Here is a 26,511-nt window from a genome sequence, read left to right on the forward strand (position 1 = left end):
CCCGAGGGGCCCAGAGACTCTGCCCCAAGGCTCGGGTCCTGAGCCATCCCGGACACTCCTGCTCTATTCTTACTCCTGCCCTCAGGGAGGCAGCAAAAGTAGCTCTGATGGGGTTGCTGCGGGGGGCGGGGTCACTCCAGGGGACGGGCTGCTGACCAACCAGTGGGTCTTTAGGAGGTATCAGAATTTTGTGTTTGTTGATCGAGGGTCCAAGCACCCAGCTCTACTACAGACAATGAGGAAACAACAGGGAAAGACTTGAACAGCCTCCTACGGTCCACCCAGTTGAGGATTGAGCTGTAGGAGTGGGAGTGGGGGAGGGGAGCTAACAGTGCTATCTCCTCCCCCAAGGTGGCCCTGGGAGGCCACTCAGGCTATGCAGGCACCAGTCACAGAGTACAAGGAGAACCTAGTCACCCCAGGACTTCTGCAAAATAGCCAACTTCCTTGACCTCGGCCCCACTGGCCTGTGGGCACATGTACATGTGTGTATACGCGTGCGTGCATGCGCACACACACACACACACACACACACTCTACCCTGAGTCCCTCGGCTCAGAGAGGACCCACTCACCAGCAGTGAGAACCAAAACCTCAGCCAAAAGGGAACAGGAAAAGTAACCTGGACCACCACCCTTGGACTCCCGCCCACACGCCTGGACCCCAGCATTTCCTCCCGCCTTGGCTCCAGCCTCCCTTCCTCCACTCCCCTCCCCACAAAGCAGCGTGCCAGTCTAGCTGGGACAGCTGTGGAGCCTCAGTAAGGGATCGCCCCCAAGAGGCCAGACATATAAGGAACCCGTGACTCCTGGTGGCTCCACTGTTGGGGCAAAAGGAGGAGGAGACCAGCCCGCCAATAGCCCAGGCACGGCTTCACCCCTGAAGACGTGGACACAGCATTCAAGGGTTAGGAGGAACTGGTCACACAAAGGTAAAACTTCCCTCTTTCCTCAAGAAGGGTCAGAGCCTACCACCTTCGGAGCCCAGAGCAGGACGGCCAGAGTAACCTAACTAACTCGAGTCCCAGGTAGAAACTACACCAGGTGAGTTGTCGCACAATGGAAACGTGATTTCCAGCAAATAAGATCACGAGGAATAACTTCCAAAGCCGTGACTCCCTGACCAAGGGCAAGTGGGTTTCTTTTATGGAGGGTTAGGATGAATTTTTTTTTTTTAATATTTGAGTTTATTCCTCATTTAACTTTTAAAACACTACTATAGTTTTTTGGGGGTTTTTTTGGATGAATATTTAAATAGGGGAGCCTTGTCATCACATGTAGACATGGGCATAAGATCACGCATGCGCCTTAAGGAAACACGCTCAGACATACATTGTATGTCATGTAAATGAGGCTGAGACTCCTCCTTGAGATTTTAGTATTCAAGGTAAATGGCAACTGTCAGTCCCTCCATGGTCCCTCTGCACAGGGGTGAGTTGGGGGTTAAGTTCACGCTGGTCTGGGCCCCCTGCCCCAGACGAGCTCCTGTTCTGCAATGGTTACTGCTTGAGGGGTGGTTTCGACTTCCTTCACGGGATGTTAGGCCCCTCGGGTCTTTTGCTTGAGCTAAGAGATAAGCAGCTTAAGGAAAAATGTGGGACAGAGTTTTGGTGGGCACAAGCAGGTGAGGAGTAAAGGTCAGTTCTTGGGGTCTAGCTGGTGACAGTTCCAGACCTCAGAGGTGGAAGTAGGCCAGGCAGAGATATGCCATGGCCGGGAGATGAGAGTTTAGCCTCCAATTGGCTCAGAACCAGGCTCTTGGGTCCCTTGCAAGGGCACTGGACTGGGAGTCAAGAGGCCAGGATTCTGGCCTGAATGACCTTGAACAGGTGATTTCTCTCAGACATCTGTTTCCTCATATGGAAAAACTGCCATGCTGACCCATCCGTTGAAATACTGTGTAGCTGTTAGCAAGAATGAGGAAAGTCTTTATGAACTGGCAAGGAGAGATCTCCAAGATGTAGTACACGAAAAAGGAAGGGCTGAAGAGTGTATATAGTAGGGCTCCCCGAAGTGCAAAAAGGGGCTGAAGGAACTCCAGGAGCTGAGAGACCACAGGGGTTACATGTTGGGGGAGGGTTGGGAGTTGGGGGCTCAGGAGTGGGAGGGGGCCTCTTCGAAGAGACGCTTCTCTTGTTTTATTAACTATGAGATTGAATTACTGATTGTTTTTAAGAAGTGTGAGAAATGAAAACTTAACCTGTCTTTACCCAGTCACAAATGGAAGCAGAGCTGTAGACACATGCTATCATCTGTCTTAGCATTCCACCAATGCCCCAGGGCTCAGGAGGAAAATCCCGGCTTCCTTCCAAGGCCCACTGAAGTATGGCTTAGTCAGGAAGTTCCTTCTTAGGTCTGACTTCATTCCCTCCTGCTGAAATATCTAGTACCACCTCCCTAGTTCCATGTAGCTATCAGTATGTACCCTCGCTCCTCCCCAGGGCCTCACTTGGTTCCCTGGGTAAATCTAAGCCCCACATTCTCTCCCCCTGAGATCTGGAATGGTTTGGGATTACTTGGTGGGGATGACAGGCCCACGGGTCCTCGTAACCATCCTGGGAAGATGAGATATGAAGGGAAGAAAAGCAAGGCCAGAGAGAAGAGGCTTCCTGCCCTACTTCCCCTCACCCTCCCCTGTGCACAGCCATCTCCCCTTTGTCCAGCTGCCCTGTCCCTTTACACACACACACACATGCAGAATAACCTATTTGGATCTCTTTCCTATTCCCTTCCTTGTCCTTCATGGCCTCATCCTCTCCCTGGTCCTCCCAGGTGAGTGCCCACGCCTGCTGTCACCATGACGACCATTCACCACCAGCAGATGCTGCAGGAGCACGTGTCCATGGAGTTCTCCAGCTCCACCACCCACATGCAGACCTTCTCCCAGACAACCAAGATCATAGGAGGCAAGTACAGTGGGTGGGAGGGGGGATCGGGAAAGGGCAGCCTTTCTCCCTCCACATCCACCCCCCCGGGTGGATGCAGGCTTTGTGAATACCAGGCCATCAAGAGTCCGAGATACAGAGAGCAGTCCTCTCCTAACCTGCGCTTTGATAAAGCTTCAGCCAGTGGGATGGTTACCCACAGATCAGATCTTCTGGAAAACAGTTTAGGAAAAGTCAATCACGTGAATGTGTATGAGTGATTGATAAACTTAATTGCTTGAGGAGATCAGGGCCATGGTCAGATAGATGTGTCTCCGATGGCAGAATTGCAGGCACAAAGGAAGTTAGGGAAGTAACTACCTTCCTAGATCTGAGTACTGCTGACCCTTCAGAACCAGGAGGTTTATAGCCACCAGTAGAGAGAAGATGAACACATAAACAAGTGACCTAAGCTTCCAGGCTCTCAACCCTTGGGGACCAGACTTGGGGGGAGGGCGGATCCAAGGGAAAGCTGAGAAATGGTCTCAGAGCAGAACAGATTGTTTTAGTCATGTCTCTAGCGGAAAGGGATTAAAAGATGGCCAGGAGCCAAGATATCCAGTATCTCCTCCCAGTCACTGCCCCTCCCTCAAAGTCCTGGAGGGGCAGAGGCCCTCCAGCCCCTCTGTGCACAGAGGCAAGGGCCAGATGAACTCTCCATAGCAACCCCTCCTGGTCAGTGAGTCAAGGCAGGTGCAACAGCTGGGACTCGAGACCAGAAGTTGCAAACTTAAGTCATTCTAGCAGTAACTCGAAGCCCTGGTTGCCCATTAGAATTATCTTAGTGTAGCAGGCAGAGAGGAAGGGAAAAGAAAAAAGAGCAATACATAAGTCTGACCCAACCACTAAATCAGGTGTGCTTTTGTTTATTTGTTTGTTTTTCAAGCTCTTCAAAGATCCTAGCATGCAGCCTGAGTTTAAAACCACTGGCCAGTAGGGTCCAGGCAGGGAATATAAATGCAGAAAAAAGACTGAGGTGGGCCACAGAGGCCAGGCCCCACCTAAAGGGGCCTATTCACCACCCACTGACCGTTACCATATGGGTGTATGAGCTCAGTGTTGAGAATCCAGAAATCTGAATTTTTATGTGAAATCTCTCAATTTTTAGATCTACAGCACCTTTTTGTTTAACCATGGAAAAGGTCAAATACACACATCTGCAGATCAGGGGCAGCCCACACACTGCTTATCTGAGACCTCTGATTGCTATCTAAAAGCAGAGCTTCTTAAGATGTTTTTTCACATCTCAGTCCTTCAGATTAGTGGGGATAATGAAGGCACCTACTTCACTGGGGTATTTGAGAATTATATAAAATAATCTCTGAGATGTGCTTAGCACTGTTCCTGACCCAAGGAAAGTGCTCCGTGAATCCAAGCAATTCGTTTTAACTGTCAGCTCACCAGCCAACAAGATTTTCTGTAGTTTATGCTGAAAATACAACTTTTTATTTTCCAAATATAATATTACCCTACCACATTGAATATGCTCTCTCAGATAAGGAGATTCACACATACAGTCCCTCTGGAGGGGGAATGTTTCCTGTCCCTCACTCAAAAGTCACTACTACTCCCATAGCAATGAATGCTGAACCACAGAAGCGCAGGCAGAAGGCCTACAGCAGAGCTCAACTAAGCTACCAGGCCTCCCAAACAGAAAGCCCTGGCCCTTCTTAAGGCTGCTGGGGGACCAGAACTTCCAGGAGAGAAGCTCAAGAGTTCAAGAAAACCCCCGGGAGTGCCTGGGTGGCTCAGTGGATTAAAGCCTCTGCCTTCGGCTCAGGTCATGATCCCAGGGTCCTGGGATTGAGCCCCACATTGGGCTCTCTGCTCCACGGGCAGCCTGCTTCCTCCTCTCTCTCTGTCTGCCTCTCTGCCTACTTGTGATCTCTGTCAAATAAATAAATAAAATCTTTTAAAAAGAAAAGAAAAGAAAACCCCCCAAAATAAGTCTCCTTTAACCAAAAAAAGAAAGAAAGAAAAGAAAAAAAGAAAAAGAAAGAAAAATTAGGACCCAATAATGTAGTCCAATGAAGGTTAGAGGAGTTGGCTCCCCCCAGTGTTTGAAATTTGCCATAACACAACAACCCATGGACTCTAAGCCCTCTTTTCCTGGCCAAAGTCCCAGCACTGGCCTAAAATGCTCCATTGTCCCGTCAAGAAAAGATCAGCCCTCCAATCCCGGGCTGAGCTCCGCCTGGAGCCCATTCTAACCTCTCGCCTGCCACCACAGAGGAAGTCGTGACAAGGAAGTCCTCCAGCACTGTAGAGTTCTTCAACTTGGTCACTCGGAGTTCTAACATCCCTCCGGGGGAGAGCGTCCCAGAGTTCATGGAGAAACCTCACCCCGTCACCGCGCCCGAGGGTGTGTAGCTCCCCGTGTCTCTCCATGCCCCTACCTGCTTCCCGTTCTTCTCCCTGTGCCCCAACCACCCCACAGAACCCCCCCTCCCCCAGTTCGCAAACAACGGCCTCAACAGGCTGAGGGTCCCTCCCTGCCCAGGGCGGCCATGTGATCCCTGGGAGGAGGGTGGGTGCAGGCAGAAGGTCCGGCCTGGAGGCTAGGAGGTGAACTTGCGTCCCGTGCCCACTGCAGGGGATAAAGCCGTGTTCCGAGCCCAGGTGCAGGGGAACCCCAAACCCAACATCTCCTGGAAGAGAGAGAGCGGCATCCCCATCAAGGAGTCGGCCAAGATGTTCTACGACAGCATTAACAAGGAGCATGTGCTGAAGGTGTGGGGACCCAAGCCAGAGATCCAGTTATGGATGAGGCCAGAGGCAGGGACCTGAGGTCATGCCACAGCCCCTCTTGTGGACAAGGGAGCCACAACAGTGACCTGAGAACTGGGCCATGGGAGAAGAGGCTGTCATTGACCTAGAGGAGAGGCAGGATAAGAGAAGCCAAATGAGGAGCTGGGGCGTTGCTAGAGCGAGCAGGGAACCAAAATCAGACGAGGTGAAGCAGAGCTGGGGTAAAGCCAGGGAGGGGCAGGCCCCACCGGAAGAGACCCAGCTGTTCCAGAAGGAGAGCAAGCCTAGAGGGAAGTGGGGCAAAAACTGTGGGCGTGGCTAGAAGGGGCGGGGCCATGGTGGGTGGAGCCAAGTTAAATCGTGGCAGACAGGGACAGAGGGAGGAAATGAGCAGAGCGTTGGGGTGAGGGTCAGGGTTCCTGGGCTCTTCAGGGGAGCCTTCCAGAAGGCTCCCACTAAGGGCTGATCATCTTTAGATCTAACTAGCTTCTGCAACCTTTAGCTCCAAACCCTTGAGGAAAAAGAAAGATGGGTCATCCGGAGACTTGTCCCAATTGGTCCTGCCAGGACTTACCATTGTGAAGGGCAGAGTCTCCCCTCTCCCCCACAGACAGAACTCTGTTCTTTCTCCTCCTATGGTCCCGTTACTGGACCTCCTCTCCCTGAGAGTCTCCCTGAAGGCCCCCCTTCCCTCACTAATGGCCTGACTCTAACACAGCTGGAGCCACTGACCTCCGATGACTCTGACAACTACAAGTGCATCGCAAGCAATGACCATGCAGATGCCATCTACACTGTGTCCTTGCTGGTGACAGAAGGTGAGCCAGCTCCCTCCTCCTGGCCTTTCCTCTTAGGGACCAGACTCCCCCTGTCTGACCCTGTCCATCTCTCTGTCCTCAGGTCAAGAGATAATGGATTTCAAGAAGATGTTGAAGAAGAGGTGAGAATGGGAGGCCCCTCTACCTGGGGTGCTGTCCCTCCACCCTCAAGGCTAGAGCTTCTTGAAGGCCTTTCAGTAGGGCCCTGAGTTAATGGCCCAGGCTCCAAGAACCATGAAGTAGGGAGGGGATCTCAAGGTTAGCAGAGGCTCCCACTGTCTTCAGAGGGAGGTGCTGAGTCCAAGCTTGGAACCCACCTCCTCGCAGGGCACCTCCTGCTCCCAAGAAGAAGGAGAAGAAGGGAATAGGTGAGAAAGAGATGTTGGAGATTTTGTCCAAGGTGCCGAAGAAGGACTTTGAGAAGGTTTGCATGGAGTATGGCTTCACTGACTTCCGGGGGCTGCTCAAGAAGCTCAAAGAGATGAAGAAAGTGGAGGTGGAGGTCAGTGCCCATAGTGGGGCCAGGGTCTGCAGGCTGGGGTCTGGGAATGCTAGTGCCTATGTGTCTCCCAGTGGCAAGGCTTCTCCACCCTGCACACAATGCTCAAAGAGCAGAAAAACAACTTGCCTTCCTTTTACTTCTTCTCTCTCCACTACCCCCTAATGGGCTTGCATGGACTTTGGAGTCAGACACCCCTGGGTTCAGATCCCAGTTCTACTGCCTTATTAACTATGTGAACTTGGGCATCTCTCTGAACCTCAGTTTCTCATTTGCAAAGTGAAAATTCTCCTTTCCTCTTTCACTTGTTTTTGAGTTGTCATCATTCATTCACTCAAACAGCTTGCACTTATTAAGCATCTATAATGGAATTAGGGGACTTAATGGGCCCCATACATAGTGACTGTTCCGCAAATGGTGGTTTATTTCTCACCGTCCATCATATCTGTCTCCCCCTAAGTCTTGCAGGCTTTCAGTGGCACAGAGTGGGGGCAGCACAGCTATCCAATCAGCCTAGTCATTTCTCCCCAGACCCTTAGGGGGCTCCTACAGAACTGGGTTAACAGGCTGCTCAGGCTCCAGATGTCCCTGACGCCTGCCATTTTATTGTCACAATCTCACAGACCATCCGGATTCTGAAGCCCCTGGAAGACATAGAAACCAAGATCGACACCACTGTGGTCTTTGACTGCATCATGGAGCTGAAGGACCCCAATGTCAAGATGACATGGATGAAGGTGGGGATGATATGGATGCCCCTAGGCAGGGCCTGCCCTGGCAATATCATTTCCTCTCTGCACAGACCTCCCTCATTACCCATCAACCAGGTCCTCTCTTCCATCCCAGCAAGAGGACGCCTCCTAGTATGACTGAAACTGGCTGGGAGCTGGGCTCTATACCTTCCTTTCTCTATGCCTCAGTCTACCTATCTGAAAAGGCTGGGTTAGGTAATCCTGAAGGTCACATTAAGAGTTCAGGTCTCATGGGAAGCAGGGATCCTGGATCCCACTGAGCCAGACGATGAGGCTAAAGAGATCTCAGGGGTCTCTGATGTGTCTGATGATAGTAGAGAGGAAGGTATGGCACCCTCCAGCTCCGGCTGGCCTTGGGGAATTGAATCTCTGGAAGTCTACACCTAAAGTCCTTCATCAGCTTTTCTACCCATTTCGTGAGGCAGGGAAATGAACCACTGAGGATCCAGTACTCCCTAGGCAAATATGATGTGAAGCAGATGGGCACCAAGCACATGCTGGTTATTACAAACGTGAACATGAACGACGCAGGCACCTACAGCCTGTCCGTGGGTGACAAGCGGATGAGAGCAGAGCTCACAGTTCTGGGTATGGATGTGGGCATCGGGGAACAAAGAGGACACAGTCAGGGCTGAGGGAGGAATAGCCAGGGATGGCGTCCATGGGGATATGGGAGAGAGGCTTGTGGGGCTATGTAGTTGAGGACTGCATGGGGATGGACATTAATGGAGGAGGGAAACATGGGAGAAGACTATGAGGTAGTGAATACCATGGGGCCGGGTGGCATCGTGGTTAAGGGCACAGTCTCCGATGGAGACTGGTGGGGTTCAAGTCCCAGCTTCTGTCACTATGAGCTTCTGATTTGGGACAAGTTATTTAACTTCTATTTGCCACAGCTTCCCTATCTATAAAGTGGGGGAATAATAGTAAAATCTACCTATATGGGAATTGAATCCATTCATATGTGCAAATTGGCTAGAAGAGTGCCTGGCACATATTGGAACTACGTAAGTGCTTCATAAAATTGCTGTGTTAACATTACTGGGGAGGAGACCAGATGAACATCATGGGAGGGAGTCACAAGCAGAATGCAAGGAAGGATGCTTTCCCCCATTGTGGGCTACAGGAGGCCAGTGACCCCTGAAGCTCCATGCCCCCTTCATCACCCTACCCCTCAGGAAAGACCAGGGCTTCAGCCCAGTGACTGTCCCTCTTGCTCTCCCATAGATGAGCCCCTGAAGTTCTTGGGAGAGATGAAGCCAATGAAGGTGACAGAGCGGCAGACAGCTGTATTTGAGATCCGCCTCTCCAAAAAAGTACCTAACTTTGTTTGGAAGTTCAATGGGAAGGAGCTGAAAAGGGATGACAAGTATGAAATCACAGTGTCTGAGGATGGTCTGACCCACACGCTTAAGATTAAGGATGCCAGACTCTGTGATGCCGGCGAGTTCTCTGCTGAGGCGGGGGACCTGGTACAGAAGGCCCAGCTCAATATTGACCGTGAGTAGTTGGGCCAGAGCTTGCAGGGTGGGCCTCATGCCACAGCCACCTCCGTGCAGGCAGTCATTCATCCATCCATCCACCCATCTCTCCTTGCAAAGCCCTGTGATGGGTACTAGAAAGACAGAGGGTTCTCTTCACTAACTTCTAGTGTAGTGGGGAGGTAGGTGTGAAATGGAATTAGTACATAGGTTCTCAAGCAAGGAGTCAAGACACGCTGTGGTTTTATCAGCTGAGAGAGCATGGGTCCAGAAATGATTATTCCTTCTGGCTCTAATTTCATATATTCTAGCACATCTCTCTTAACCGCTTGCATTCTTACATGAGAGCAAGTTTGGAGAGTTACACATGGTGGTGGGTACACCCAGAAGCATGCCACACATGTGAATGGCACTTGACACACGTGATGTGGAATCATCATGGCTTCGATGGAGGGAGGCACAGAGGTTGTGGGAACCCAAAGAAGGGGCACCAGGAGGTGAGGTCAGAAAGGATGTGATGAGGCCAAGCTGCTCCTTACCAAGAAGAACAAAAAGGAGTTCAGCTTTCAGCAAATGGGGAAGAGAGGAAATTCTCAGCAGAGAGAAGAGCATGTGTCAAGGCTCGGACACCAGAAAGACAAAGCAATTATGGCCAGAGTTCCAAAAGGGCATTAGAGATACTGCCTGCATTGCTGTGACAAGGTAAAAGTTGTTATCTCATTTTACAGATGAGGAGACTGAGGTTCAGGGAGTGAATGCATTGCATAGGGTCAGCAAGCAAGGAAGGGCCAGAGCTGGAACTCTCCTTGCCAGTTACCTCTGTGGGTCACAGGCTGCACACATTCCACATCACAAGTCTCTGTGTTTCTGGAACCAAAAAGAGCAGCAAGGCAGCAGGTAGCTACGGAGAAGGGATGTCAGAGACTAGGTGCACATCTGGGCCTATCTGTCCACAGGCATCCCCATCAAGTTTGTGAGAACTCTAAAGAATGTACGAGTGAAAGAGAGGAGCCGAGCATGCCTCGAGTGTGAGCTGACGTCCAAGGACGTGACGCTGCACTGGAAGAAGGATGGGCAGCTGCTGGAACGCAGCACCAAGTTCAGCATGAGCCATGAGGGCAAGCGAGCGGAGTTGGTCATTGAAGATGCACAGCTCAGTGACAGTGGCGAGTACACCGTGGTGGCCATGCAGGATGGAGACCCCACGGAATACTACAGTACTGCCATGGTCACCGTGGAGGGTACACACCCACCCTGTCAGTCCCCACTGCTCCATCCCCCTCAACCCTGACAGGTCCCTACCATGGACACTGATCAGCCCCCTACTGAGGCCAGCCCTCCTCAGACCATGATCAGTTTCCACTTCCCCACTCTGACCACCCCCATCTCCCCAATTCTGACCGTCTCCCACCTCGCAGGCCCTGAACATCTCTACCTCCTAGGCCCTGATCATACCCCATCTCTTGAACTCTATCTGAAATCCCTTGACTTTATCCCTTGACCCTGCCCAGGCGCTACTCGCTAATCCTGACCATTCCCCGCTGACCACCCTCAACTCCTAAACACAGTCTAGCCTGTCTGCCATAACCACAACTAACCTCAACTCCTAAACACAGTCTAGCCTGCCTGCCATAACCACAACTAACCATCCCATCTCCTCTAACCACCCACAGTCTCACCATCTAGTCCCCTTCTTCAGCTGAGCATCCCAAGTCGCCACCAACCATCCCCCCGTGATAAGCCCTCCTTGGCCATTTCCCAATGCAACTGACTTTTGCCCAACTTCCCACCTATTTGCTCCAGTCCCCCCAATCATCCATTGACCTTTTCCAAACCTCCTGCTAATCATAAATTATTTTGATAGAGGTGGCACCCCAGCCCCTTCCTTTGGCCATGGCCACCAGCTATTTTCCTGCGAGTCCCTTCTGCCCCCAGCACCCTAGACCAGCCCTGCTCCCTTTCTCCCCAGAGCGTCTGGCCACGGTGAAGAGCGGGCTGTCCGACGTGCACGCGGCCACTGGGAGCCAGGCTGAGCTGTGCGTTGTGCTCAACGACGAGAAGGTGGAGGGCGTGTGGCTGAAGGACGGCAAGGAGGTCTGAGGCGAGGGCTAGAGAAGGGGACCAAGGAGGATAGGGGTCGACAGGGCATACATTCGCACTCACACTCTGCCCTCGCCCCCGCCCCCGCCCCCACCCCGCTCCGCTGGCCAGATCACGGACTTGCCCGGCGTGCAGATCGTGAAGCAGGGTGCAGTGCACAAGCTCATCTTCCCCAACATGGGCCCGGAGCACGAGGGCAAGTACACATTCCGGGCCAAGGGCGCAGAGAGTGAAGCCTCGGTGTTCATTGCAGGTAAGGTCGCCGCCCCCTAGAAGCAAAACTGAACCACGCCTGGCCCGCCCACGTGCTCGGAGCTCTTCCCAGACCCCCAGGGGGCCCTCCTTCACCCCTCGCCGCCCCGCCCCCATTCCTGCTGGGCGAGCCTGCCCTGCCGCGCTCCACAGATCCACCTACCATCGACCCTTTGGTGCTGGAGGCGCTAGCGGCGCACCCCGTGACTGTGAAGGTGGGTCACACGGCGAACATCAAGGTGCCCTTCCGGGCGAAGCCGCTGCCCAAAGTGACGTGGTACAAGGACGGTGTGGAGGTGACGGAGGAGGAGCGTGTGTCCATGGAGCGCGGGGAAGACCAGGCGTTGCTCACCATTTCAAAGTGTGTGCGTGAGGACAGTGGCCTCATTCTGCTCAAGCTCAAGAATGACCACGGCACAGCCACAGCCACTCTGCACCTCAGCGTGCTGGGTGAGGGCAGGACCCTGGCTGGGAGGGGCTCAGGGCACCAGCTGTTTGGCACTGGGGGTGTGGATAGAGCTGGAGCTGGGAGTTGAGAAAGGGATTGGGTTGCTAGCCTTGCAGCCAGAAGCCGGCAGGTTCTGACTTCCTAATTATGTGACCTTGGGCGAGTCACAGAAGGCGAGAACCTTCTGAAGCCTCAGTTTTTTATTCTTCAACAGGATGACTTGGTTTTTTGTTAGTTGGGTTGTTTTTTGTATCTATTTCAGTTGAGTTTAAGGCACATAGGAGAGTGCAGGACACATCATAGACAGAGGTTGGATTTAGGGATAGAAGTGAGGTTGGTGGGGAAGTTCTGGGGGTAGAAGTGAAATGGAGTGAGGGGAGCTGAGATAGGATTGAGAATAAAATGAGGTTGGAAAAATGAAAGGGATTTGGACTGGGTCTAAACATAAGGCTAAGGAAAGAGATGAGCTGGCCTTAGTGAGCTCAGAGTGAACCTGTAACACACACACACACACACACACACACACACACACACATCCCATGCCATCAAGCTGTAGAGTGAGAAAGTCTGGGTTTCAATTCAATTCAGCAGCATGACTGAGCTCTTCTGTATTCTCAGTGCTGAGGACACAGCGATGGAAGTGTCCCAGCAGTTTCTCAACCCAAAAGGGATGAAAACTAGCAGGCATGTAATTATAACCTAAGATAAACTATTAATACCAGAAAGCATTGGAGTTCTGGAAGCTGAGAGGAGGGGGAGATCTTGTCTGGAAGGAGACAAGGGGGGAATAAGCTGAGTCAGAGGCCCCTCCAGTCCGCAGTCCCCCCACTGCTAGGCAAGTGAGAATCTCAGGGGGCCAAGGATCCAACTCTTTGGGCAAGTGTTACAAGGAGGGGCAGTGAACACAGAGAAGGACAAGATATCTAGAAAGCTCCAAATCTAACTATCCCCAGTCTGGCTGGACCTCTGGCAGGTGGGATAAAGCCTTTCGGATCCTTCGCTCCCATTCTGATGCTGTCTTCTGTCTTCAGACCGTCCCAAGCCTCCCCAGGGCCGGGTGGAGTTCCTGGAACTCTCGGGGAACTGTGTGCACATGAAGTGGAAGGCCCCAAAGGACAACGGCGGGCGGCCTGTGACACAGTTCATAGTGGAACGGAGGATGGTTGGCAAGAAGTCCTGGATTAAGATAGGCGAGGTGGACAGCAAAGTCACGAACTTCTCCACCAACAAAGTAGAAGAGGGGAAAGCCTACCAGTTTCGTATCCTGGCGGTTAATTCAGAAGGAGTGAGCGACCCCCTGGAAACAGATGAAGTGTTTGCAGGAAATCCCATTGGTCAGTGACATAGCCCCCTGCTCAGTGGGCAACTCAGAGGTCAGGATGGGGGTCTTCAGACAGTGAGGAGTGCTAGTCTGGGGGGGAATTCTGGGTCACTTCTGGACTTAATTTTTTTTTTAAGATTTTATTTATTTATTTGACAGAGAGAGATCACAAGTAGGCAGAGAGGCAGGCAGAGAGAGAGGCAGAGAGAGAGGGGGAAGCAGGCTCCCTGTGAGCAGAGAGCCTGATGTGGGACTCGATCCCAGAACCCTGAGATCATGACCTGAGCTGAAGGCAGAGGCTTAACCCACTGAGCCACCCAGGCGCCCCTCTGGGTCACTTCTGTAGCTATCCTATGAGACAGATGGAATCCAAAGTAAGAGCAGAACATTCTGGGCAGAAATTCTCGACTTTTCCCACTCACATGTACAACACACTCCCATGTGTATATCCAGAACTGCATTCGATTCCAGGGAAATGACTCCACTTGTTTCTCTATTCCAGAAATCATCCCAAATCCAAGTGGAACTGATGTTACTTTAGAGATAACCTTGATTCTATTCTTTTTCCCAAAGAAAACCTTTGACAACATTAGCATTTTAATTATAATGTTAATTAACTGCTTGCTACACTCCTCCCAATTGGTCTCCAAGTCTCCATGTCTCCATGTGTCAAGAACATTAAGAACTGTGGCACTGAGAATGACACAGGTTGGAAGATTTGAGTTGGTGATTCTCAGTCTTGGCCACACAGTAGAATCATCTGAGGTTTTGAAAAACATGCCCGTGAGTGGCCTCCACCCAAGGCCAATTAAATTAAACTATCGGAGGTAAGACCCAGACATTGTTTTTTTGGTGATGGTATTTTTTTTTTAACTCCCCACTTGATCTTAATGCGCAACCGCAGTTAAGAATCATCGAGTGTTTTTTTTAAAGCAGGAGCCAGAGATCGGCATAGGGTGGGCAACCATCTACACGCTCCCCATCCTAACCTCTGACCTCTGTCTCCCCCCAGAGCCCCCGGGTCTTGCCTCCCAGCCTCAAGTGACTGATGTGACCAAAGACACCATGACCATCACATGGAATGCCCCTACCCAGGATGGGGGAGCCCCAGTGCTTGGCTACATTGTGGAACGGAGGAAGAAAGGCAGTAACCTATGGGTGCCAGTCAACAAGGACCCCATCCAAGGTGAGGTCCTAGGGAGAGAGGCCCAGGAGGATCAAGGGAGGCTTTGCTGGGTGGACCTATGTACCCCTGCCTGCCCTGCACATATTCCATTCCCCAACTCCTTTGGGAGTTTTAATAGCATCCCATAACTCCCTCTTCCATGTCCTCTCACTCTGTGGTCTCCCATATCTGGACCCCCGGCCTCATGACCCCTCAAATTCCCATTTCAGACACCAAGTGCATTGTGGATGGTCTCCTGGAGGACACAGAATATGAATTCCGAGTTATAGCTGTGAATAAGGCAGGCCCCGGACAGCCCAGTATGGCATCCAACTCAGTGGTAGCCAAGGACCCTGTCAGTGAGTAGGGGGCTGCGAAGCCCCATCACATAGCAGAATTAGCCCATTCAAGGTAGACAGTGGATTTCTCCTCTGGGAAAGTCTAACAGGATGACCCCTTCACACAATCTCCACTTTCCGAGAGCTTCCAGCCTAAGAGAGGGACAGCATTCACACCCAAAAGAAAGCCAGCAAATCAAGATTGAGAGTCAGGGTCAGTGAGGAGGCAGGGTGAGGGAAAAAAATTATCAAACTCTTGAGTATTTCTGGTTAGGTAAGGTGGTGGACGCATGTTTGAGGATGGGGTAGGGCTCCAGAGTAGATGGTTGGGAGGGAGGTGAGTTTAGGTGGTGGGATGGGGGTACTGCACACAAATGGATGTTATGGAGATGGTTGGGCTAAAGGCTGATGGAGTTTGGACCATAGGGGGATGATTGAGGGTGTAGGGTATGTTGAATTTGGAGGGTACTGACTTCAAGGGTGAAAGGGTGGATCCATTGAGAGAATTGAATTTGGAGGTTGTTGAGTGTGCAGGGCTGGTGTGGAAAGTGTTACCTGGGAGCTGGAGGCAGAGGTGGTGGAAGTTAGGTTTCAGGGGTACTGAGTGTGGGAACTGGGTATGGGATTGAGTGCAGAGGAGTCGGAAGGCTGACTGGACGTCTGTGCCCCCTGCTGCAGAACCCCCAGGCCTGGTGCAGGGTCTGCACGTGTCTGATTCCTCCAACTCCAGCATCTCCCTGGCCTGGCAGGAGCCTGCAGAGGGAGACCCACCCTCCGGTTACATCCTCGAGATGCGGGCGGAGGACACGAAGGAGTGGTCCAAGTGCACAAAGATCCCCATCTCAGGCACCTGCTACACAGTGGGCGGCCTCACCGAGAGGCAGAAATATTTCTTCCGAATCCGGGCTGTGAACGAGGCTGGGGTTGGGGAGCCCGTGGAGCTGGATGAGGGGGTCCGTGCCATGCCACCCCCAGGTGAGGATGCAGAGCGAGCAAGGGCTTAGGCCCCAACATCCTAGCCCCATACTTTCCTCTCTGGGACTTCAGCCCACAGGGGAAAACTGGGAGATGCTATGATTAAGAAGTCATCCGTACTTATGCCTGGATGGGGCTAGGGGTGACCTGTCCCCCCCCCCCCCCAAAAAAAAACCTACTCAACTGTTATTCCAAGTAGTATCTACTGTGTGCCAAGGGAGGTGTTAGAAATACAGAAACAAATAACAGGACCTGCCCTAGAATCTTACATACTATTGGGGGAAGACAAAGGAGGAACAACTAAATGCTTCACAGTGTTGGGGCTGCTGGCTCTCTCTATGACCTGTCATGGGAGCATGGAGGAGAGGCTGGGAAAGGCTCTGGAGAGGATTTAAAGCTAAGTCCATGGCCCCACCTCTGTCTCCTCCATCTCACTCAGCTGCCCCCAAGTTTGACCTCAGTGCCCGGCTGAAGAGTCACATGGTGGTTCGTGCTGGGACAGCCCTCTGCATCCATGCTGCCTTCTCTGTGAGTCATTCCAGACCCTGGCCCCCCGTTACCCACCACTTAGCCAAGATGGCTGCCATAGCTATCATAATCTCTGTGTCTGCCCCTTGCCAGACCCCTGGCACTAGAGCCTGGCAGGAGACCCCTGGCCAGTGGAGTGGGAGAGGGCCCGCCCCCAGGTATTGGGTCACCCCAGTGCCATTTCCTGTCACCCACTGGGTCACCCCAGTGCCATCTCCTGTCACCATGCAGGGCTCACCACCACCCAACGTGATCTGGCAGAAAGACGGCATCCCCACCAAGGGCCGGGAAACCATCACCAAGGGCAAAAACCACTCCCAGTTCCTTATCAACAGCACCAAGCGCTCCGACTCAGGCGTGTACCGCATCTTGCTCCAGAATGAGTTTGGAGAGGCATACTATGATGTCCACGTCCGTGTGGCAGGTGCGACTGTGGGCAGAGGCCTCGGGGAGGCACCCTTGCACACACTCCGAAACAGAGCTCCCCACTGCTGCCTGAGTTCCTGCCAAAATAAAGTCAGGCTGAAGGTAGTAAAGGTTTCTCTCCTGCCACACACATCAGGACTGACCTTTGCCTTAATGAGGAGGTTAGTTTCCACCTTGTCTCAATGTCCTGGAGCCCTAGAGGTATTGAACCAGGACCAAACCTGTGTTTCGGTTTCTGCACTCATAGCTGATGAGCTTTGGGGACATATGCAGAGTATGGTTGGCAGAGAGAGAGAGCAGAAAATGAGTGGGAGGCAGGAGGGGCAGATGGAGACGAGTCCATTAAAATTTGGAGTGACCTCATAGTGAGGGCTAGAAGCTTTATAATCAAGCCTTAAACTCCTCAGGAATGAAGGGATAAACTTTTATTGAATAGTTACTATGTGCCAGGCACTTTACTCAACGCTTCTGAGGGAGTTACTGTTAGCCCTATTTTGCAAATGAAGAAATGGGTCCCAGAGTTTACAGGGCTGGTACCTGGTAGAGGCTACATGAGGGCTGCTACACCTCAGAAATAGTTCTGACTCCAAAACACTCCAAGAAGAGACATCCCCTATTCCATCTTCCACAGGGCTTGGCAGGTGGCTGGGGTGGGGCACAACTCTTCAGGCCCCCGAGGGTGGCTGACGGACCTTGTGGCTGTTCCAGATTTTCCGCGGCCACCCACAAATCTACAGCTGTTTGAGGAGGTCCCCAACACAGTGACTCTGACCTGGAACCATAGCCCTGACGTGCAGGAGGACAGTGAGGCCCACTATGTCATCCTGAAGCGGGATGCCAGTACTGCCACCTGGTTCACGGCAGCCAACCACGTCTTCAGCAACAAGTACACGGTGACAGGGTTACTCCCCGGCAGGAAGTACTACTTCCGAGTGCTGGCCCGGAACGAGATCGGTGACAGTGACCCGCTCGACTCCAAGGACACCTGGCTCGTCAACAAGGACAAGAGTGAGTGTTGGGGGACTCAGGGGTTGGGGTTATATCCCCGATGGCAGGGATGGCATGGGCGTTCCCGGGGGTACCCAAGATTTGAGGTGAAATCTAAGAACCGCTGAGGGGGAAAGGCTAATGTCAGGGATGCTGGGAGGGGAAGTAGCCATCCTGAAGCCTGAAGAGGATACTTTCTGGACACTCTGAGGGGTGGGACTACCGCGAGGGTGGGGAGGTGCCCTTGGGAGCGGGGGTGACAGGGGAGGGCAGTCGGTGTGGAGCGGAGAGGGACCTTCAGAGCCAAGGGGTCCACAAGTGAGGACTGGAGAGGGTCTCCGAGGATGACATCCAAGAAGGAAAGGGGTTAAGGGTGGGGATAGGGTCGGGGAAGCTTGAATTGAGGAGCTAAATGGAGGTGAGGAGAGACCGTGGAGGCTGAGAGAACGCTGGGGAAAGCCTGGATGGGCAGTCAACAGCCGGATAGCAGCTCGGTTTGGAAGCTGGCAGCTGGCAGCTGGCAGGAAGTTAGGACTCCCCAGTCTGGAAAGGCGTAAAAACCCAAATGCAGGCACCTGGCTTTGATCGTGGAACCCTGGAGTGACAAGGGGTGGGAGGGTGGCAGAAGGGGAACCTCAGGCACACCAGTGTCAGGTCGGGGCCCCAGAGTTGACAGCGCATGGGAATGTAGCCCAGGCCACCAGGGCTTGGGGAGCTAGGTCTCCGGGGCGCCTTGGGAGCTCTAAGGGGCGGGCGGCAGCTTGACTCCCGAGCACGCTCACTGTGCACCGCCTCCTGCCCGCACAGTCGAGGACCTGAGTGCCAAGCTGAAGCCATACGAGCAGAAGGACTGGCGACACGCGCCGCGCTTCCTGATCCCGCTCAAGCCGCACATGGTGCTGCGCGGCCAGGACTGCACCATGACCTGCGCCTTCCTTGGGAACCCGCGCCCCACGGTGACCCTCTACAAGGGCGACGTCAACATCACGGCCAACTCCAAGTTCTGGTACAACTCCACCAGCGGGGTCTGCACGATAGTCATCCCCACCTGCACGCTCAAGGACAGCGGCGAGTACAGCGTGCTGGTGGAGAACGAGCTGGGCAAGGACCGCAGCAGCTGCGCGCTCACGGTCTACGGTGAGGGCACCGGGCAGTTCTGGCCGGCAGGGGGCGGGGGGCAGGGAGGTGTCTCCCTGCAGCCCACCAGCTCCAGAGAGGCAAGATGGCCCTCTCCTTGTGCCGTTTTTTATTTCCTCTGCCATCAGATGGTGTAAACATTCACCCACTGGCCGTACATGGTTCCTCTCTCCTATCCTCTGCATGTCATTTGTTATGTGCCTGGCCCTTGCAGACTTGGGAGTTTGCAATCCCTCAACAAACCGTAGTTTGCCACCCTTGGTGGGCCTAGACTTGCCTTTGAAAAAGATACTGGTGATTAGGCCTAAACCAGACTCACCAGTCACAGTCTCTGTGACAGGTTTCTGGAAGGAATTTTTATGTTCACTAATTTTGACGAGTCATTCATATACACAACCAAGACCGAAAACTACTGGTCTAGGGTAAGGAGAGATGGGAAGTACAAATGGGGGAAGGACTAAAGGGGGCCTAGTGGAGACCCTTCCTCTGCACAGGTGTGCCACACCTCTGCTCATGTGTGCACATGTAGGGGAACTATCTTATGTTCTTCCCACACACTCCACTGTCTTCACAACTACACAGCGAGTAGCAGGAATTCTCCAAAAGCAAAGCTGTCCTGCGCTGCTCCCTTCTTGCTTTCACTCCCTAACTTTTCCATGACCCTCTTGAGTAAACCTCAACCCGCAAGGCCCTCCACCCTGTCCCCTGCCTCTCACATCTACTTCTCCAGCCTCATCCTCTGCCACTCCCTGAACTCTCTGTGACAGTCCATTGGTGTCCTGTTGTAGGGGTGCCTTTCTTTGGGGAAAGTACCACGCCCTGGTGCTCTGTCCCTCGAGGACTCAGCTAGATGTTAGCCACTGAGATAAGGCCTCCAGAGGGTGGCTCAGCTGTGTGACAGAACTAGGCCAGGGAAGGCACCGTGGGAGACATCCAGCTTTCATTCCACAGCTAGAGAAATCCCTGACAACTTAATTCTGATTGTAAGCACGTGGGCCCAGAGCCCGGGCTCCACCGTTGTCCGGCCATGTGACCTTGGCAAACCACGCTGAACCTGTTTTCTCATCTGTTCCTTAGGGCTGTTTGGAGGCATACGTGAGATAGTGCGCAGAAGTGCCTGGCGCAACGCTTGGCAGATATTAAGGGCTGAGTAACTGGTAGCTCTTGGCCCCACATGCTCAGCTGACCTTGGGAGACTGGGGAACTGCAAGGCCAGCGGGTTGGAGTTTGCCTTCCTCCCTGCAACATGAACACTGACAAATCCTTGTTTTGCTCTTTCAGACAAAGATGACAAGTCCATCCTAGCATCTGTCACTGAAAGTATGCAGAAGAAGTCAAAGTACCTTATGTGAGCTCCAGTCTAGCCCAGGCATCAGGAGGATGTTGGGATGTGTGGTTTGGGGGCCCATCCTGTGTGTGGCTCCAGGGAGGGCAGCCCTGTTGGCTCTCTGGTGTTTGTCGATGTTAAAAGTCAGCAAAGGCATGGGACAATAAATTGACTAAGCTCAGCCCTGCCTGTTCCTGAGGGTGACGTGCAGCAGGGACCAAGGACATGGACTTGGGCATTGATGGGGACACATGGCTCCAAGAGCTTAGTCCAAACCCACTCACAATGGGAGTGACCAGCTCCTTCCTGGCTGGGCCTCTGCCTGCCTCCGGCTCCTCTGCAGCCACACTGCACCCTCCCCTCCCCTCCCCCCCCCTCCCCTCCCCTCCCCTCCCCTTCCCTCAGGGCAAGGGAAAGCAAGGCCTGATAGACTTCATCCTGCTCCAGGTCCCTCCCTCCCATTTTTTCACGAGGTAGGTCTGTCATCAGAGTTCTGGGGTTTGAGGGGGTCAGGGCCTTGCCTCTTTACTCCAGGGTTCCCACTATTTGACACTTAGTGCGTCTCAGAGCTAGAAGGAATTGGTCATCCAGCTCAGTAGGTTTCAAATTTAGGTTTTATAGCAGAATTCTTCCTCTAAAAGAAAAAAATCATAAATACTGGACTTCAAACAAGGATAGGGGGACCTCTGAGCCTCCCTCCTCTACTTATTCTTTCACTGTCCCCCACCAGGTGTCTCTGTAAAAATTCTAGTTTGGAAATCACTGATTCACCCACCACCCACATGGGACTGAGCCTCCTCTCTCCAGTCCCCACAACTCCACAACCTCTCCACTAAGGACATATTCACCACTACCCAAAGCTTCCCTTTCTGCTTCTGGGTCAGGGTACTGCCCATTAAGATGCAAATGCCCCTGGAGTGGAGTGACTCCACTCCATTGTTTGGCCTGGGCTTCCCATCTAAAGTACAAATCAACCAATCTAATCTCCCTCCTCCCTGCTGTTTAACTGAGCCCACAGTCCAAGGAGAGAGGAGACCCTTGAAGGGAATATGGATCATTCTGGAGCACGAAGCAGGTCTGGGAGGAGGTGGGCAGCCGGACACCGGAGGACACCGGAGGAGAGAGGACACCGGGTAACTAAGACTTACCAAAGGTGCCAGGCACCAGTGTGCAGGGGAATGTATCAAGGAGAAACTTGGATGGTAGTAAATACTACCCATCCCCCATCCTCCTGAACACCAGCCTCACCCAGACACGTGACTGGGGAAGTGAGACCCACTCCAACCAGCACCGTGTCACCAGAGCCAGGAGACCGCCTGGTGCCAAGATGCCTTGGCCAGGACTGTGACCCAAGATGTAAGGACATCCAGGGCCCCTGGCACCATGCCCCCAACCCCTCCCCTCCAGGACAGGCACATGCCACACAGGCGGACAAGAGGACAGCCAATGGCCCTTGGTTTTTATTTTTTTTTTTCACATGAGCAGCAAAGGATGGAGTTGTCCCATCCTTGCTCCTTTTGCATTGAATGTGCCTTAGGTCTTATGACCCTAGAATGTCATTGGAGCCCCCTCCTCTGGCTCCCAGTGCAGAAGGGGCAGACAGAAAAGCACTGATGGAGGCAGGGTAGGGTCCCAGCTCTCTAAGCCAGGCTCAGCACCCACTCAGCAACTCCCTGAGGCCCTCTCCCTGTAAGACTTAGACAGCAGAACAGAGACAGATGGCACAGTAAGACAGGCTGGGAGACAGACCACATACACATAGACTCACGTACATACATAAAGGCTGGCCCCTTCCTTTGGCATGGTTCACTCTAGCCCTGGGGACAGGGTCTAAGGGTGGTGGTGGTGGGCCTGCACTCTGGGCTAGCCCCCGAGAGAGATGGGACCAACTTAAATCCTTGGTCACCCAAGCTCCCAGGCCAATGAAGTCCCCAGTCTCACCTACCTCAACAAGATGCCCCTACACCTTCCCACCCAACACTTAGAAATGGAGATTGTTCAAGTAACAAGGATAGATGAAGGAAAGGGAGACTCCATCCTCATCCAATCTTCCCAACTAGGGGCCTGCAAAAGGGGCTTCAAGCCCTGGGCTTGGGTCATCTCATCTCAAACTTCTCTCTTCCCTCAACTCTGTACAGATGAGAAAGAGCGGGAATGTGTAAGTCAGACTCTTCCATCTAGTAGAAGTGGGGGGAGGTCAAGACATGGAGCACCATCACCCTCCAGAGGGGCTTCGACAGTCCCGGTGGGGTTAGAGGTGGGGAGAGGTCTAATTCCGGCCCCGGCTCAAGGAGAATTAGGCTGGCTCTTTTTGGCTCTCAGAATTGTTCCAGACCACGAGCTTTGCTAGAGAGATCCTTTTCCTGCTTACCCCCTCAAACTTGTACATTTTCCAGGTGGTATCTGCTCCTCCAGCTTAGGCCTACAACCATCCTGACCCAGTTCTTGCAGGTTCTGGACCCCTGCCCCAGAAGGAGAGAGGGGTAACCAGACCCTGGCCCTTCAGTTGGCCTTGCTCTGTCTGTAGTCTTCCACTGGCTCCCGGCTCTCAACGGCAGACAGGGCGATGAACATCTGGGCAGCATAGTAGGTAGACATGATGAGTGCCCGTGCGTAGGGCACCGGGAAGCAGAACTTGCTGAGGGCGATGGTCAGGTCTGAGATGATAAAGAGCAGCGCACCACTGCCTGCTGCCAGCTCGGTCCAGCGCCAGGCTGCCCCGACCAGCCGGAGTCCTGCCACAGCCCGCCAGCCCATGAAGCCGATGAGGGCCACATAGATCCCCACCAGATAAGTGAAGGCACCTGAGAGGCATTGGTAGAGGAGAGCATAGCACAGGCCTGACAGCACTGCCATCACCAGGCCTGTCCGAAGAGCCAATGGCCGCATGCCAAAGGCCGAGGCGTAGAGCACGTGGGTCACAGCAAACATCAGCAGACCTGGGAGTGAGAGGGGATGAGGGGATGCTGAGGGCGGGCTCAGGGGAGTAATGAGTAATGGGGCGGGGCGTGGTTAGGAGGGGGGTGTGGGGATAACCCAGCAGCTTTGGAAAGTCTCAGGGGTGGGAGGAAATGCACAGAGGTAAAGATACACTCTCCCTTCCCCTGAGAAACTCTAGAACTGATCACCAGATCAGTGCAAGGGAATCCTCCAACAAGGGCCCCACAGTCTTTGGCCTCAGAACCCCTTAGATTCACCATATTCTTGTTCCAAAGCTCCCTCTCCCCAGTCCTTGGCCACCTAAGACCCGCTAGCACCCAGCCCCAGGATTCCTCCCAGGCAGCTACTGGGGCAACTGACCGTGCATAAAGTAACCCTGGTCCTGCCAGATGAGGAAGGCATCACCTAGAGCAGAGAAGACGAGCCCCGCAAAGATGCGGGTGGCACTGGGATGGGTCAGCAGGAATCCTAGGCCATGGGCCAGAAGGAAGAGCCAGAGGCAGAAGATGGGCAGGCACTTGATGAGGGCGCTGACCCACGATGGACTGGACGAGGGCAGCCAGAGCACAAAATACACGCAGGTGGCCTTGAAGAAGGGCACCAGCTTGGGTCCCTCACTCTTCACCTGGAGGACACAGGACAAGGGCAGCACTCAGCACTTGGAGCTCGGAAGCCCACGGAGGTGTTCAGAGCCAGCACCCTCAACCCAGACATATACCCCCGAGCCAGACCTGCCTCCCAAACAGGGAGGATTGACCCCCAGAAACCCAGTTTGGCCTGTCCCAACCAGCCAGCAGAGTAGGCACATTCCCATCATCACCCTGGGGCTTAACCGATTAGGAAGGGGAAGGGCTCCACTGTTCTGCTGCCCGTGTACCTTCTTGGCCCAAAGCAGGACCAGAATGGTCACTCACTAGGCAGAAAACATATCTGGGGATACAGTCCCCTCCTGCAAGCAACGCTTCTCCCTTCCTGGCTCCTCCCTGTCCCTCCCCAAAGCCCCTTTAACCCGTCTCTGCCAGCATCAGCCACCGGCTGTCTGGAATGGAGTGGAGTCAGCAGGAAACCACAGAGACGCCACAACTAGCCAACTCGTGATCCTCCGCAGTGGGGCCCGGGCACAGGCTTAGGGCCCTGGCAACACCCGGTGAGTGCCAGGAATGTGTGAGAGTGAGCCCTCAACCCCCACAGGCTCTCTCCTTGGCCGGCCTGCTCCTCAGCCTTCATTCCAGCTGTCCCGAAAGGTACCAGCCTCAAGGTACCATCAAGAGTGAGGAGAGGAGATACGGATGCTGGCTAGAGGACGATTTCAGGGATCAGGGAGTTGATGGGGCAGGGTGTCTCTTGGTCAGTCTCATTTCCAAGAAAACAGGAGCAATTCAAGAGTTCATCAAAAAGAGAGGCAGGAAGCAGGGGAGGGGTTCTCTTTCCAGCTTTTGATCTGCAGCCAGCAGACTGGCTGGGAGGAGATGTGGAACTGAGAGGGGGAAGTTGGAGCAGCTGACTTGGCCTCAGCCGGATTAGGGGGGAGGGCAGCTAAAGAAAGGTATGTCCGAGGCCACTTCAGGTACTCTCCAAGCTGAGGGAGGGGGCTACTGCAAATATTCTGAATCTGTGATCCCCTGAAGCTCCCCCTTTTTTGGGCTTCGGGTACAGGGTCTCTGTGGGCGATTCAAAACTCCTGAGGTTCCCTGTATACATACACTCTGCCCAAAATGATTGTGCCTCTAGCTGGGTGAGCTGTCCAGCACAAGGCTCTGGGAACACACTGATTCCCAGACTGCCAATTACCTGAGGACTGATCAGACTGTGACGGAGGAGTTTGGGAAGAGGCAGATGGGTAGGAAGGTCCAGGGTCCAAGCCTGCCCTTGCTCTGCCAGGGGTGAGAGCAGGGAGAAAAGACGACTAAGTTCCTTCCTATGGAGATCTCCCCCATCCAGGCTCATTGGGGTAAGGGCACGGGTAGAGAAGGAAACTGGAGCAGATGAACAACCCCGCAGTCCCCAGTTCTCCCCAGCAACAACCTGCCAGCCCTTGGAAACATCAATGTCTGCTCCATACCCCTCCCCCAACCCCATATTTCCTGTAAGGAAAAACAGGCCGTAGAGTAGTAGCAGCTGGCCAGACTTCTGACAGTCAGAGAGAATCCAACACTAGAAGATGAAGGGTGGGGAAGAGAAAGAGGTTCGAGTTGAGAAGTCTGAATAGGAAGAGTGGTCAAGAGAGGAGCAGCCCTCTTCCTCCAGCGCATTACCAAGGCTGCATGGACTCAGGGGCGTCCCCTCTCACGCCCCAGGCTTGTTTATAGGATGAGGAGCGGGAGGAAACAAGTTTGGCCAGGATTCCCAAGAGGTCCCAGTCACCCGCCTACCCTTGCCGCCCTCTCCCACGCCTCCCTGTGGTCTGCCCACGCAGAACCTGGCGGCCAGCTGCTGTCGCCTCTCTCTCCCTGGCAGCCACCCCGCCGACCCGCGTCGGACACACAGACATCAACAAAGTCACGCTTCCGAGTCACGTGCCCACTGTTTTCCTCCCTCCCGCGGGCGGGCGGGGGCTGCGTGGAGGACCGGCGCCGCGGGTCCCGGGTGCGGGATCCATGACAGCGCCCGCCTCCCCGCCCGGGGACGCCAACCGCCGCGGGATCCCTGCCCTTCCTCGGCCCCCGACGGCCTGGCCTGCCGCAGCCCAGTCCCCAGGCCGGTGGGCTCCGGCCGCGCCGGACACTGGCTCGCTCGCTCGCTCACTCACCACAGTGACCGGGGACACCATGGCGGCAGCGGCGGCGGCAGCGGCTGACACTCCGCTCCGGGCTGCAGCGGCCAGGACGCGCCCGCGGCCAGGTGAGTAGACGAAGACGTAACCAAGCCCCGGGTCACGGACAATACCTCCCGCTCGCCCGGCGCTGGGATTTCTGTCTGCGATCCCCAGGACGTCACAGCGCGCACCGCCAATGAGAGGGCAGGGGGCGGGGCATCCGAGGCCCCGCCCCTCCGGGAGCCCGGGCCAGGGCATCCCGGAATCTGACTGTGACACCGCCCCCCACACCCCCACCCCCAGTGAAGACCGAGGTTGGCTGAGAGTCAAACATTCCTGTCGTGGGCCCACGACGTAACCCGGGGATAAAAAGCTGATTCCCTTCAGCCTTTAAACACGCGGTTCACGCGAACATCGGGTTTGTTTGTTTTTAAGATTTTACTTATTTATTTGAGAGAGAGAGGGAGCGCACACAGAAGCAGGGGGAGTGGGAGAGGGGGAAGCAGACTCCTGCTGAGCAAGGAGCCCGATGTAGGGTTCGATTCCAGGACCCTGGGATCACAACCCCGAGCCCAAGGCGGCCGCTTAACC

General features: G+C 53.9%; 2 protein-coding genes across 3 annotated transcripts; one reads left to right on the top strand and one right to left on the bottom strand.

Moving 5' to 3' along the window:
* Positions 1–2,796: 2,796 nt before the first annotated feature.
* Positions 2,797–20,584, top strand: LOC111149734 (immunoglobulin superfamily member 22). Its single transcript, XM_022506977.1, has 22 exons — positions 2,797–2,905; positions 5,154–5,285; positions 5,517–5,653; positions 6,390–6,489; positions 6,572–6,611; positions 6,817–6,991; positions 7,612–7,725; positions 8,166–8,328; positions 8,968–9,240; positions 10,178–10,462; positions 11,191–11,315; positions 11,433–11,574; positions 11,727–12,023; positions 13,053–13,355; positions 14,355–14,528; positions 14,738–14,866; positions 15,524–15,820; positions 16,260–16,348; positions 16,580–16,772; positions 17,483–17,782; positions 18,569–18,898; positions 20,180–20,584. Exons 1-22 carry the CDS (start codon positions 2,797–2,799, stop codon positions 20,248–20,250), a joined length of 3,978 nt encoding a protein of 1,325 aa, XP_022362685.1. The 3' UTR covers positions 20,251–20,584.
* Positions 20,585–20,821: 237 nt separating this feature from the next.
* LOC111150259 (transmembrane protein 86A) lies at positions 20,822–26,032 on the bottom strand. 2 transcript variants are annotated; one of them, XM_022507693.1, is made up of 3 exons: positions 25,915–26,032; positions 23,571–23,790; positions 20,822–23,164 (listed from the first exon to the last, which is right to left on the bottom strand). In XM_022507693.1, the coding sequence occupies exons 1-3, from the start codon at positions 25,933–25,935 to the stop codon at positions 22,728–22,730; spliced, it is 678 nt and encodes a 225-aa protein (XP_022363401.1). In that variant the 5' UTR covers positions 25,936–26,032; the 3' UTR covers positions 20,822–22,727. The 2 variants fall into 2 exon arrangements, with proteins under 2 accessions (XP_022363401.1, XP_022363400.1); XM_022507692.1 differs by having other exon boundaries at positions 23,526–23,790.
* Between the last annotated feature and the right edge of the window lie 479 nt (positions 26,033–26,511).

This window comes from Enhydra lutris, unplaced genomic scaffold, assembly GCF_002288905.1.
Source record: "Enhydra lutris kenyoni isolate GAN:26980312 unplaced genomic scaffold, ASM228890v2 scaffoldscaffold22, whole genome shotgun sequence".
Classification (NCBI taxonomy): Eukaryota; Metazoa; Chordata; class Mammalia; order Carnivora; family Mustelidae; genus Enhydra; species Enhydra lutris.